General features: G+C 39.2%; 1 protein-coding gene across 3 annotated transcripts in view; it reads right to left on the bottom strand.

Moving 5' to 3' along the window:
• Positions 1-14,321, bottom strand: part of Gde1 (glycerophosphodiester phosphodiesterase 1) — a 30,799-nt gene extending 16,478 nt beyond the window's left edge. The window contains exons 1-2 of one of the 3 annotated variants that reach the window (XM_005007507.4): positions 13,925-14,321; positions 2,628-2,803 (exon numbers count right to left, since the gene is read on the bottom strand). In XM_005007507.4, coding sequence (XP_005007564.1) covers positions 2,628-2,803; positions 13,925-14,185 — 437 coding nt within the window. In that variant the 5' untranslated portion in view covers positions 14,186-14,321. The remainder of the gene's footprint in view (positions 1-2,627; positions 2,804-13,924) is intronic. The other 2 variants (XM_003477778.5, XM_023560989.2) reach the window with 2 other exon arrangements.

The following is a 14,321-nucleotide window of genomic DNA, read 5'->3' as shown; positions in this document are numbered from 1 at the left end:
CCCAACAAGAAAAATTCTACACAGAAGAAATTCTTAGAAATATATAAATCTGTTAACTGTACTTCTGTGCATTTATTTAAGTGGAACTGCTTGAAATAATTTTCTACAATATAATCTTATGGTAGAGAAAATGAAGATTAAGTGCTGAAAACAAGAAATCAACTGTTTTCTCATAATAAAATTTCACCCCAAATGATTTAACTTGTTGTACATTCAATTACATCATTTCATCTCTAGGGTTTTGATATAAAAAATGGGTAATAATTTAAGCATTACAGGCATTCTTGCCAGTCATTCTAGTTGTTATGGATTAAAAACTGGTGATCAACTTAATGCCAGCTGAATTAAATCAGCACGGTAGTGTAGATGTTCCACCTGAGGAAGGCTGCCAGCATAAACAGAGATGTGGAGAAGACGAGTGAGGCACTGTGGGTTTCTGTAAGTGTTGCAGTTGGAGCCGTTTGTTCTCCTGGAGGAGCTCATCATGACTAGCTGCCCCAGTGTGAGTTTGACCATTGTCACTGGAGGAGCTTGGGACCTTGCTGGCGAGTGGCCTGTGGTTCACTTTGGGGGAGCTCTGGTCCTTGCATCAAGCATTGCTTCCTGGCTCTGGAGGGGAAGATGTATGCTGTTTAATTGCCAGGAGAAACTTGTCATGCTAGCTTTCTGGCATGTACTCGACTGTTCTTATCATTGGAGGAGCTTGGGACCTCTGTGTCGCTGAGGATGGCTGTGGTGCTTTTCAGGGCAGCCCTGGTTCTTATTTTGAGTGTGACTTCTCGGCTCCAGTGTAGAACCCTCAACCTACCATCATAGCTCCTTCACCCTGCTAGCACAGACTTTCTAGCTTTTGCCGCTGACCTTTGTGGAGGTTCCCAGCATAGATCCGTAAGAGACTGGTGTGTGTCCTTCTCGTGGGCTCTAGACCTCCAGTTGGACTTGTGGGAGGCACTGTCATGGGCTCTAGGTCTTCATCTAGACTCATTCAGGACATTGCTGTGGGATCCAGGCCCTTGGCTGAAATTCTGGGTCTTGAGCGTTGTGGAGAGATTTCCTGCACTTTCTTGTGTTAAAACTCTGGGTGACCATCATAAAATAATATTATAAATTCTATGTCCTGATTTTAATTGTTCTCCTCACAACCCTTGTCTACGCTAGTCCATGTCTATTCTCTGAGAAAAGAGACCTATATTTGCTGTTGTTTTGGGCAATCTTAGTTTCACACTACCCTCTCAGGTTGAACAAGGATCTCACTACACTGAGCATAAGGAAAGACAACCTATTCTACTTGTGGAGCAAAGCCTTAAAAATAGTAATATGGTACATCAACTCCAACATGGAAGTGCTTTCTTATCCAATATGGTAGCTTCTTAAAGGATTTTTCAGGGTGATGCTGATTCCAACTATTTTTTGCTTTAAAAATTACTGTTGGGTCAGACATGGTGGTGTATGCCTATAATCCTAGCACTTGGGAGGCTGACATAGGAAAGTTTACAAGTTTGAGGCCAGCCTGGGCTACCTAGTGAGTTCAAACCCACCCTGGATTACATAGTGAGACCCTGTACAAAAAAAAAAAAAAAAAAGTTTTTTTATCTTGAACCTTCTATCTTATTACTAGAGGTATAATGTCACTATAAAATTAAAGCCAGCTTTCCAAGAGTATAATACTTGATTTATTAGATCACAGAACTGTTTTTCTTGTAAACTTATAGAACTGGCTTATCTATCTATCTTCCATCCATTCATTCATCTACCCACTCATCCACCCATCCATCTATTCTTTGGAAACTATTAGTTTACACTATATAGGTGATTAAATCAGACATCTGAAAGAACTTCCAGCCCTGCAGTGTTGAGAAACAGAAAGGATAGACAGCAACAACATAGTACAGCAAATGCTTCTTTGGAGTGGAAATTGGATCTGTGGCTTCTTAAAGAACTAGTTATTTGCCCTTGAATAAGTCACTTAACACTTTTGGGATAACCTCTTAAAAGCTGGATTAATGTAGAACTATGTTATTACCTATGACTAGTTAAGTTTCAAATTAAAAATTCACATCCACACTCATACTAGTCACCTGTTAAGCTGTTAACAGCCACGTTTGGTTACCATAATGGACAGTGCTAAAATAGACCCTTTGCATCATGGCTAGACCGTGCTATTCTGGATGATTTCTAGGATACTTTCTACTCCTCAAATTCTCAAAAATTTGTTATAAAAATCTGAAGGTTAAAAGGTGATAACTTCCTAATATTTTAAAGAATACATTATGTGTTTCTTGGTACACCTAAAGGCAAGAAGACTGACAAGCAGTTTCTTTCTTTTGGCCTTATAACTGAGTCTACAATTTACATGACAGTACAAAATAACCTTTATATTAATGACTAGATAGAGTACTGTCTTGAGAATAATTCTGAGGCCAAATTTGGCCTCAGTGGAAAAGATTAAAAATACACATATAGCATGTCTGTTATTCTTGGCACCAGCTTATTACTTGGAAACCTGTATACAGTCCAAAACAAAGCAAATCTCCTGGAGCAAAAGATCTAATTAGAAGGTGCCAATGTTGATCTGTGATCTCCAGGAAAGGCTAAAGGATATGTTTAAGTAACAATAAATAGGTTACCTGAGTCTGTGATTTGCTGCAGGATTAAGTTTCCTAACTTGTTCAAATGTCAAATCACACAACCGACCAGTTCCATCTGTTGTCCTGTCTACTGTGTTATCGTGCATTAAGACAGGAATGCCGTCAGAGGTAAACTCGATGTCCAACTCCACACCTGTTGCTCCATTCTTAGCTGCCTTAACAAAAACATCAACAACGTTAATGTCAAATGGCCACAGACATCATTTTGCATCTAAACACTCAAAAGGACCAGCAGGGCTGGATAAATTGACAGCGACTCTTACTGAGTCGCCTTTCAAATAGCAACCTGATTCACATGGATGTAAATCTTGCCTCGACCTCTACACTTGCAGTGTCTTTACTTAATTTTCGTACTCGTCCTAATCTCGCATTAGTAGATAAAGAGTCTTTGTAAGTTTTCTCTGGATGCTTTAAGTTACATAGTTCCCCAATGGCTTAACAAATTCTCTTATTTACCTACATTCTCTGTTGGTGTAACTCTGATGAGTCCCCTATGTTTGTTATGGCAAAGTATATATCACACTACTTTGGTATAAATACGATGAGTCAGTTTTTGTTGATTTAAGTGCATTCCCTGTAAAGAAACACCATGCCTGTTTCTAGAGATTAGTTTGTTTATATCTACATCACTGGCTGTTGGCCAAGAAACTGGTACACTTGATACAATATATTAAAAGTTTATCCAAAAAATTTAAGATTGGGTGTGTAGCTCACTGATACAGCACCTGCCCAGCACGCTAAAAGCTCTAGGTCTGATGCCTACAAAAGAAAAATGAATCAGTTAGTAAGTAAAAGAACATTAAATTCGAGATGCTAATTTTACTTTCTTGGCTTCATCACCATGAAGGCGTGAAATGCTCATTGTAATCAAGATTTTTAATTAAAACAATGTTTTAAATCATGGTGCACTGCCACCACACATGGTATAATGAAACACAACAGGATATTGATCTAATTACATTTCTCCTTTTCATTCTTTTCCTTCCTGTGCTTGCTTTGGCAGCACGTATACAATCTTTTTGTTCCTTTTCCAGAAGTAATACCCTTCCTAAGCCATGTGCGCTTATAATCCCACACATTGGATTCTTAGTCTGGAAGTCTGAGGCAGAAAGATCATTAGTTTGAGTCCAATGTTTCCAGAAGTAATGACCAGCTGTAATAGTTGCTATGTTGTGTCAATATGAAAAGGTCCTAAAGTTTAAGTTATTCAGCAGAGGGCCAGGGTCCTTACTTTGGAACATCCTCAGCCTGTGCAAGAAGGCAGGCAGATGCTGTGAGTGCTACACCTACCAGAGGGAAGTAGTTCACATATAATAAAATGCAAATGAGGAAGGACTGATGGCTGGTTCTTTGTAGGAGTTCCAGTGGCTGCCTTCACCTTGGATGTCTCCTGGCTTCTGGCACAGACTGTTCTGCTTCTGCCTAGGACTCTTCAGGCTTCTGGCGTAGCTTCTTCAGTGTTCTGTTGCAGACCCATTGGCCTCCTGATATGGGCTCTTATGGGACATTGCAGTGAGCTCTAGACACTGGACTGAATCCTTCGGTCTCCAGTGTGCAGACACCCTTTGTGCACTTCCTCATCCAACTCTGGCTGACTATCATAGGCCAATCTTACTAATTTCTTATATCTTGTATTATATCAATTTCTCTAGTAAATAAGATGGTATATCTGACTGATATACCATCCTAAAGTTGGTGTGGCTTATTGCCATGTCATTTCCTTATAGGTCATTATATATTTACTGCACATGTAAGTAACCACAAAAAACATACAGCACTGTGCTGATATGCAGTAAGCATTCAATAATCTTAGCCATTGCCATTAATTGTGTCCTTTTAAATTCATGTCTAAAAGTAATGTCAAATACAGGCATATACTTTATGGTTAGATATTTTTCCTTATTTGAGTATTTTTCTACCCCCATGTTACAAAGACATAGAACTATTATTTTCTTCTAAGCTTGAAGATCTGATTTTCAGCTATGTGACCAACATATCGCCCCACAAAATAATTCAATTCTACTACTAATTAGCTATGTTATCTAGGCCAAGTTATGTATCTACTCTAGCCATCATTCCACTGTTAAGATAATGGCTTCATTTCATATGTTTGGTCAAGACATATGATAGTGCACACTGGAGATGGACATGTATATTACACTGATCTTAAGATGGGAAAACATTACTTTTCCAGGTTAAGTATATGTGATTTGTAACCTAAATGTATATAATTGTTATTGTAGCATATAACACTTTATAGCATAGTAGTATAATATTAAAGTTTTATCAGTCTCTAGTAAAATAATACTTCTATAATGCTTCTAGGAGTTGTGAGATTTTAGAAATAATGTATGCAAATTATTAAGTTTGGTACCTGGCTCTGAGCTGACATTTCCCTTAAGCAATAATGATTAGAAAAAATTAAGTCTGATGAAAAAACCATTATAATAATGTTTACATTTGTACAGGTTAAAAAAGTTTAACAAAGTTAAAATGAGAAAAAAAAAACCCAAAGTTAAAACATATTTTTCCTAAGTTAAAGTCAGCATAATGTACTGGTGAATTTTATAACATAAAACCAAATCAGATTTTTAGTACACTTCTCTCACTATTCCGTAAGTTTTATCCTTATTCCTTGACATTGGCACCATAATTAGATTCAATTATACTTTTATTCATTAGGGCTGTCATGCATACACACACACAAATGGTGACACACAGTATTTTTTACAGAAGTACTAAAATTAATAAAGAGTTCATATATTTGCCTTTTCTGAGTTGTTTATTAAAGTCAAGACCAAAAGACAGAACAAAAACTCTATAAAAGAAATACCACTTCAGAGTCTCTTGAGAGCAAATCTTCTAAGGGCTGCATTCAACTTATTCCAGCTACAGAAACAAATAATGAACACTCTTGACTCTTACCTATTAGCATTTCTTTAATCTTTTCCTTTATTAAGGTATTATTACATTTCCTTCTACAAATACAAATTGCAAATAAACAAGTATACAACACAATTTTATTAAATTTTTACTTTATTTAAAAATATTTGAAACTATAGCAATGTAGTAATATACTGTAATAGCAGAAGGGCCAAAGTGTATGAATAAAAATCAGATTGCTGGCTACTATGAGCAGAGGTAGAGTGGTGCTGACTTCAAAGGCATCACTAAAGAATACTTTGGGAAACGGACTGAGGCAGTGCCTACTCAGGTATTTTATGAAACCCTGCCAAATTATGCACATAAAATGTATATATTTTCATGCATGTAAACTATACTTTGATAAAGCTGACTTCAGAAGCATGTTTGTTCCAACAAACTCATTAAGGCTATACAGCTGTATATACAGCTTACACCTGTAATCCCGTCACTCAGAAAGCTGAGGCAGGAGGATTGTCACAAGTTCAAGACCACTTTGAACTAAATACTGATACCGTCTCACTGAAAAATAGTTCCACCATTTTTTTTTTAACACAAGATTGCACTCTGTAGTTCAAATTGGCCTTGAACTTGCAGTGACTCTCCTGTCTCAGCCTCCCAAGGGCTAGGATTACAAGTGTATGCTGTCATACCTGACTGAAAAGTATCTCTTAAACATACATCCCTACAACTTCATACATAGACTTTAATATTTACTGACAGTAAAGACAATTACAGACTCTACTACCAAACTAAAGAGTGACAGTATTCTTGTAAATCTGACCAAATTCAGAATTGTGATTTTTAAAATTTGAAATGTTACTTCTGTATCTTACAATTCACCCATGTCAACTGCACAACTCAAAGATGCTTCAGTATATCTGCAGAGTTTCATAATCATTACAATAATTTTTTCATTACTCTCCAAAAGAAACCCCTTTTAGCTGTCTGAATGTCTCCCTCTAACCCGAGTAACCTTTAATTTACTTTCTATTTCCATGGATTTGCCTATTCTGAGCATTATACTTCATGGAATTCTATAATATGTCATCTACTGTGACTCACTTCTTTCACTTAGCATGTTCCCAAGGTTTACCTATATGCAGCAGGTATCAGGAACTTCATTCTTTTTATGGCTGAACAATATTGCATCTTGTGAATGCACCAACCTTTACTGATCCATTCATCACTTGGTGGACATTCATGCCATTTCCGCCTTTTGGTTATTGTAAATAATGCTGTTATGAACATCTATGCATAAGTTTGTATCTGCATGTTTTCATTTTGAGTACATATCTTGGAGTCCAATTGCAGGATCAATATGGTAATTATTTTTTATTTTGGGGGGAACTAGCAGTCAAACTCAGGACCTTGTGCTTGCCAGGCATTTATTCGTTTTTGTTTTGTTTTGTTTTGTTTTTGAGACAGGATCCCCATCTGTAATTCAGGCTGGCTTGAATTCACTATGTCTTGGCCTCACAAGTGTTGGGATTATAGACAAGCACCACCACGCCTAGTTTATTTAACGTTTTAAGGAACTGCTAGGCTTTTTTTTCCCTACCAGTAGAATATGAAAATTCCAGTTTCTACAAAACCCTTTCCTCCTTCTGATCTGCTTTGTTGTTTTGTTTTACTCTCTTAAAAAAAAAAAAAAAAAAAAACTTTCCAACATGCTTCTTTTTATTACAACCTCCCCAGTGGGTATGAAGTGGTAGTTCTGATTTGCATTTCCATGATGGATACCAATACTGAAACTTTCTCCAGTGGACTTCTTGGCTATTTATAAGTCACAATTCTTCCAACAAACATTTATTGGGTACCTAACTATGTACCATGTACTTTTCTAAGCAGTGAGATAGTGGTAAGAGAGAAGGACCGTGGTTCTTATATTTTAGTGGGAAGAAACACATTGCAGACACACTGTATGTATTATGACAGTGAAAAATATTTCAAAGAAAAAAATGAAGGGTAATGTGAAGATAAGGGATAGCTGGGAGTGTCACTAGATAAGGCAGCCAGAAAAGGACTCTTTGACAAAAGACAGCTAACCATAAAAACACCCGAGAGAGGTTTCTAAACAGAGGAAACAGCAACTAAGTTCACACTAATGCACCAAGGTAGAAGGGAGCCACTGAGTTGGCAGAAGTTGATTGCTTCCCCAAATCTATTCCCTTTTTCTCCTGTTCTTGTCTCCATGTTCAGCTCTCTCCTATGCTCAGATTACGTAGACTATTTTCAATCTGTGTGTGTAACTAGAGGAGACTTCCGCAAAGGACACAAGAAAGGGGGTGGAGCCCCTCCTTGAGCTTGGATGCTGGTGTGTAAGAATGTGACGATTCCTGGACTGCACTGGACACCTGGCAACTACAGTGAGGGCTGGCAAATACAGATCAACAGAGCCTGGTCTTCCATAATTGTTGGGAGTTCTTGAAGCTGGAGACTGATAACATGTGTGGGTCTAAAGCAAGGCCTGCCCAGAAAAAAACAAGCTATGTAAACAAGTTGTTTCAGCACCAAGAAGGCAAGGGGCCCAGGCCTGCCAGGCAAAGGGGTTGAAATTGACATTCTTCTTTGGTGGGTATAAGTAAATGTGCTATAGTGGTTGAGCAGTACCTTTCCTCCCATCAGGAGACTAACGGCCCCACCTGACCCCAGCTTTGTCTTTTCTTTATTTTTCTTATTCTCTTTCAGTCCTTAACCCAAGAACTTAAAGAGCCTCACTGGGTCATGGCACAAAATCACAACTCAAACAGCTGAGTTAACCATCCGGAAGACCAACCCTCCTCCACGTACATACCTAAAGTTATGTGAGACAGTAAGTTCCCTTCCCGAGACCTTGGATGATGGATCTTCTATTACCTGAAGCCAAAAACATCTTAATAAAACACCCAGGGGGTGGAAGAGAGAAAGCAGAGGCTTTGAGAAAGACACATGACAGAAAAAAGTTTGGTTTTATCTAACTCCAACAGGAAATCACTAAAGAGTTTTTGTGGAGGACACCTGGACAACTCTCCTTAAACAAAGAGCAATTATCTCCATTTTGGTTGAACCTGGCCCTACATCCCTGTACTGATATGTACAGAGCTGGCTAGGCCGGTCCTTTATCCCTTCAATTAGCTTTAAGCAATGTAAACAGGGCTGACTGAGGTGCTATTGTGCACTTTTTTTTTGTACCAGGAATCAAACTCATACCCTTGCACTTGCAAAGCAAGTGCTATGCTACTGAGGTGCAATACCAGCCCTTTGAAGCCACGTGACAGTCATGTCCCGTGACTACCAAAAAACATGGTTGACCCAGGTAGAATGAAGAGCCACAGGTCCATGGCTTCACGCCTACCAGCTGGGATACAGACTCAATATAAGAGACAATGACTTCCCAGAGCAGAGAAGTTTACATATCAGAACCAAAGCACTGAACCCAAAACATTAGATGCTACCTCAGTTGTGTTATGGAGGTTACTCTTTTTGCATATTCTTGCATCTGCGGATTGCAGAGGTGACATGGCCTTTCTCAGTCACTCATCCTCCAGTCACTCCTTTCATTAGGAGTTAATAAAAATTGGGTTGGGCCCTGGGTTGAGCAATTTGTTCAGGTAAACTATAATCTAGGCTGGACTTAGGACCCCATTGGCTCTTTATAACCATAAATATGCCTTATTGTCTTTATTCTCACCCTGAGTTGCACTCGAAGTGGTAGATTGGAATTAACAAATTGGAATTGAACTTCACAGACTGCAGTGAGGTCTCAGAAGGACTCTCTATAGGTTTTAAATAAAAACAGGATATAATCTGATTTATACTTTTAAAGCTATACTTTGCTCCATGTATGGAAAACGAACTATAGATGTAATTTCACTACCTTGCCACTATTTATAATAGTGTAAGAGTTTTTTTGGAACACATTCATTTCACATTTATCCATTTTTCCTTCTGTATCTAGCTAACAATTACCAGAAATTCTACGACAGTCAGAACACCTTCTCTGAATTTTTACAGAGTAAAATGTTTAAGAATATAAGTTATAAGTTGGAAATGTACAAGGGGATGGAGGACAGAGCAAAACTGAGCTCTGATGGAAATAAACTTTCATCTGAAATCAAAGGGGAACATAGTCTTGTTTTCTGTAGTCTGTATTTGGTAGTTAAATACTATAACAGCTAAAAAATTAATTAACAATAACCTCATATTCTAGTAAGCTGAATTATTATTATGTCTCCTTTCCTCTTAAGACCAGGAATCAGTCTGACTCAATGTTTATTATTGTTATATAATAACATAATAAAATATAAATAATCAAAATATGACTGGAATTTAGCAATATATCAGGATGTGAAGCTTTGTATATACATTTCATATATATGCTTCCTCATTCTTTCAACATGATTTATATTCAGTCAGACTTCTCTGACACATCCATCAATCAATACTTACAAATGCATTATATGGTCAACTATCAGAGTCCTGCGATTACAGGGGTACACTACCACACCTGGCTAGCTTGAAATACCTTTTAAAGTGACTTACATAAAGGTGAGCAGAAATGAAAAACGATGACAGCAATGTGTTTTTCTCCTAGTAATAATCATCTTTCTTTTTATGGCAATACTGCCTTCTGTATATTTTACTATATTACTTTATCCAAGCTTTTTGAGTCTATGCCTTAGCAGGTTTATTTTCAAACAGGAGGCTAGAAAAAGCTGCTTTCAGTCTCCTCTCACAAAGAAAGAACCACGAGAAACCTTAATCATCAACTTGGATTGAGAAAGGCATAGGGATTTAGTAAAGCACATCTTTGGGTGTGTCTTCAAACTGTTTCCAGAGATGACTGGTCTTTGGGACTGCAAACTGAGAGGACAGGGAGGACCTGCTCTGAATCTGGGCAGAGCAGGGTAGAGGCTGACCAACAAAAGGAGAGGAAGGCAGAGTCTATTAGCACAGGCTCTTGCTTTTTCCTGCTTCACCTCATGCTCACCATGAGGTGAGCAGCTTTCCTCCATCATGCCCTTTTGCCATGTTTTTGCTTTATTATAGGCCTAAAAGCAATGGGGCCAGATGACCATGCATTGAAACTGAGATAGGAGATTAGAGTCAGGCAAAGCTGGCTGGGGAAGCCAGTGTGATTTGCTAATTATAAAATCTGAGGATGCATGCATAGCACAGTTCTCAAAGCTCTGCATGTGGACTTCTCACGAGAGTTAGAGCAGGTTTTCCAAAGAATGGCCTAGATTTGTGGTCAGCCTGAGAACTGACTGGGTGACACAAAAAGGACAGCTGTTACTGAGTTTTTGTCACTGTGTTTTCTATTGCATGGACAGACACCCTCATGCTGTGGGGTGTATTTTTTTCTTTCTTTTGCTTGGCCTGAACTCACTCTGCAGAGCCTGTTTCTTTTCCTATCGTTAACAAAACTTTGCTATCTTTTGTACTTGCCTTTGACAATTCTTTGTTCAGGACAGAATAACCTGGAAACCACCTCTAAGAAGGAGATTTCAACACACCAAAACCTGATAACAAAACCAAACTATGAGCCAAAATATACATTTCCTCTTTAAAGCTATTATTCTATGCTAATCAAAAAGATGATAAGCTAAGAGATACTGAAGATGGCTATACATAAAAACTCAGGAGTCTTTTATTAACTCAAAGGTTGAGGTAAGGGTAAAGTTTTTTACCCTTACTCTGAAGAATCAAGCCATTTTTAGATGTTACTTTTGTGGAGGTCTTATTAGGCCAGCTCATTGTGAGGTAACATTAAAAATCATTAAAAATAAAATCTCATGAAACAAGAAAAATCGTAGTTTTAAAATTGTACTTTTAAGAAGACTGCACCTTCAGGACACAAAGTAAACCACGGTTATCCCTATCTGTATTCCTTAAGCTTGTTTATTTTTTTCTTCCAGGCCCATCATCAAAATTCCTTAAAGTACCAGGACATAAATTAGCATAGTTGATAAGGTATAGGATAAAAATTTGACCTTAGGGTAGAGAAACAGATTCAAAGTGTGCAAAGAATGTTTCTTATGGAAAATAGGTCATCCATTTTTACAAGCAAATTGGGCCTGTAGCTTTCACATGTAAATTGAGCCTGAGCTTTCTATGAATTCACAAATTCCACAGACTTCTACCTGCCAAAATATAAATATTTTCAGCTTGAGATGTCTCTCTCTCTGTCTCTCTTTTGAGGCAGGGTGTTGCGATGTAGTTCAGGCTGGCCTTGAACTCATGATGATCCTCCAGCCTCAGCATTTCCAGAGCTAGCATTACAGGTGTGTACCACTATGCCTAGCTAATGTGCCTCTCCCTCTTGAGAACCTTGTCTTCTAGCCCTCTGTTTTCTCTGAGTGTGTACTTTAATTCTGCCTAATAAAACTTTTCTATGCCTGCTGTTGAGGCATTTTGAAATTTTCTTCTGTGCTGATTCAAGAACCTACTGTGCAGGCTGAATTGAGATCACTATTCTGTGGTCTGTCTGGTAACAAGCAATCCTCACAACTTATTAGGTAGATTCCATTATTATTTCCATTTTACAGTAAGGAAACAAGGTCATGGCTGAGCCTAGGTCAAGGAGCAGTGTCTCTGGGCTCCAGCTTGCCACACCATAGTCATATGCTCCTAACAGGAGTATAGGAAGTTTAAGTAACTTATTCATTATACAATACTGTCTGTTCCTAGCTGGGCAAAGAAAGGTCCAGTAGTTCAGATTTTCACATCCTGGAACATACAGGCTACGACAAAAAGCGCTGGAACTTGAACACGAAAGGTAGAATTCTAGAAGAAGCTTTGTATATTTAAATGTTTTATTATCGATTTAATGTTAAAACAGATCCTAGAGAAATGAGATCAGATAATAGTCATCCCATGGGTAACTGATCTCAGAATCCATACAGATCCAAAATCCACTGATGCTTAAGTCCCTTATAAAAATGGTGTAGCTGGGTGCAGTGGTACAGCTATAATCCTAGCACTCTGGGAGGCTGAAGCAGGAGGATGGCAAGTTCAAGCCCAGCCTGGGAAACTTAGTGAGACACTCTCTCAAAAAATAAAAAGAGCTAGCAATGTAACTTAGTATGAAGGTCCTGGATTTAATTTCCAATATAGAAAAAAATATGATATTTGCACATATTGTATATTAAGACTTCCTCTCATATGCTTTATCTCTTTTCCTTCTTTCTTTCCCTATCTATTTATTTTTCTTTTATGGTGCTGGGAACTGAATATAGAACCTTCACAGAGCTACATCCTCAGTCCATTTTTATTTTGAGACAGAGTCGCACTAAATCACTAAGTTGCCCAGGCTGGGCCTGAACTTGGAATCTTCTTGCCTCAGTCTATGAATGCTAGAACAGCCCATGCACCATCATACTTGACTCCATATACTTTTAGAAATTACTTTTTATAATACTTAATACAATGTAAATGATTCATCGACGGGTTGTTATACTGTAACATTCACTACAGATGTAATTCCTTTTTGGGTATCTCAGATCCACAGGTAGTTGAATCCATGAATTTAAAATACACACCTAACAGAGCCAAAATGTTTAATTCGCTGAGAACCTTTCTTTATAATGAAGTCAAGAAACTGCCAAGGGCTGGGTGATGATCAGTAACCTTAGGAATGTCCTGTGGCCCACTTATCAGGAGTCCAGCTGCCAGGGTTGGGTGACTGTGTGCATGCCTGGTAAGAAAGGTGATAAGAGAGGTGGAACAAGTAATTTAGAGGACAAACAATGGCATTTTCAGAGATGGGTGATCCACATAGAATGAACTCATTTACTGATCAAAATCCTATTAGACATAGCCTATTTCCTATTTCATTGACACATGGAATTTTGTTCTGTTCCTTCAAGTCAGGTCATCACTTTCGTTACTTTAACACTCCAACTCCTTTCTGACCTTTGCACTTGATGTTTCCTTCTCCTGGAACATCTTACCCACAGATCCCCATGGCTGGTTCCTTTTCATAATTCTGGTTTCAGTACAAATGTCACTTCACAGACAATTTCTCCGACTACAGTAGTTTAACTCCTGCCTCTAAATACTTTCTCGTATTACAATTCAACTCATTTCATCTTCTGTTTACTATAGGTACTGCCTCCCCAAATCCGACGTAACCCTGTGAAACCAGGGTCTTTTCTGTCTTGTTTACGGCTGCAACATCTGAGACTGTAACGAGTATAAAAACAGCTACTGTATTCTATACTGTATCTTGATGTCCGCAGATTCCTAGAAATCGGGCGGAACCAAGGGGCAGTGGGCTACGTTCCTTGAGGACGCAGGGAAGGCTGTCAGGAGAAGCCCGGGCCTTGGAAGGTCAAGCGGAAGTCCGAGGGGCGCGAGGTGTGGGGGCTCACCTGCCGAATGGCCGCCAGTGTGTTCTCGGGCGCGTCGTGGCTGCCGCCGCGATGGGCGATGGCCGAAATGCGGTCCCCGGGCTTGAGCACCTGCAGGACCCTGCGGGAGGGCACTTGCTCAAAGCTGAAGAGGCGCAGCAGCAAGTAGAGGCTGCCGGTGAGGAGGCAGGCATTGAAGGGGCTGCGCGTCACCACCAGGAGAAGCACCAACAGAAAGGAGAAAGGGCCCAGGAGGCCCCCCTGCTCCTCCCACAGCCACATGCCGGCGCCCGCACCGACACGGACAGGAGTCCCGGACCCGCCGGGTAGGGGTGAGAGGCCAAGGAATCGGCCGCAGCCTGAACCTTTCCAGCGGACTAGCGCCGCACAATGGCGGCGGCGGACACATAGCGAAACG

Source organism: Cavia porcellus, unplaced genomic scaffold (genome assembly GCF_034190915.1).
Source record: "Cavia porcellus strain 051 isolate PalLab524CR breed Dunkin Hartley unplaced genomic scaffold, mCavPor4.1 scaffold_16, whole genome shotgun sequence".
NCBI classification, from domain to species: domain Eukaryota; kingdom Metazoa; phylum Chordata; class Mammalia; order Rodentia; family Caviidae; genus Cavia; species Cavia porcellus.
The sequence above is the reverse complement of the archived record's forward strand: the minus strand, read 5'-3'. Positions and strand labels throughout refer to the sequence as shown.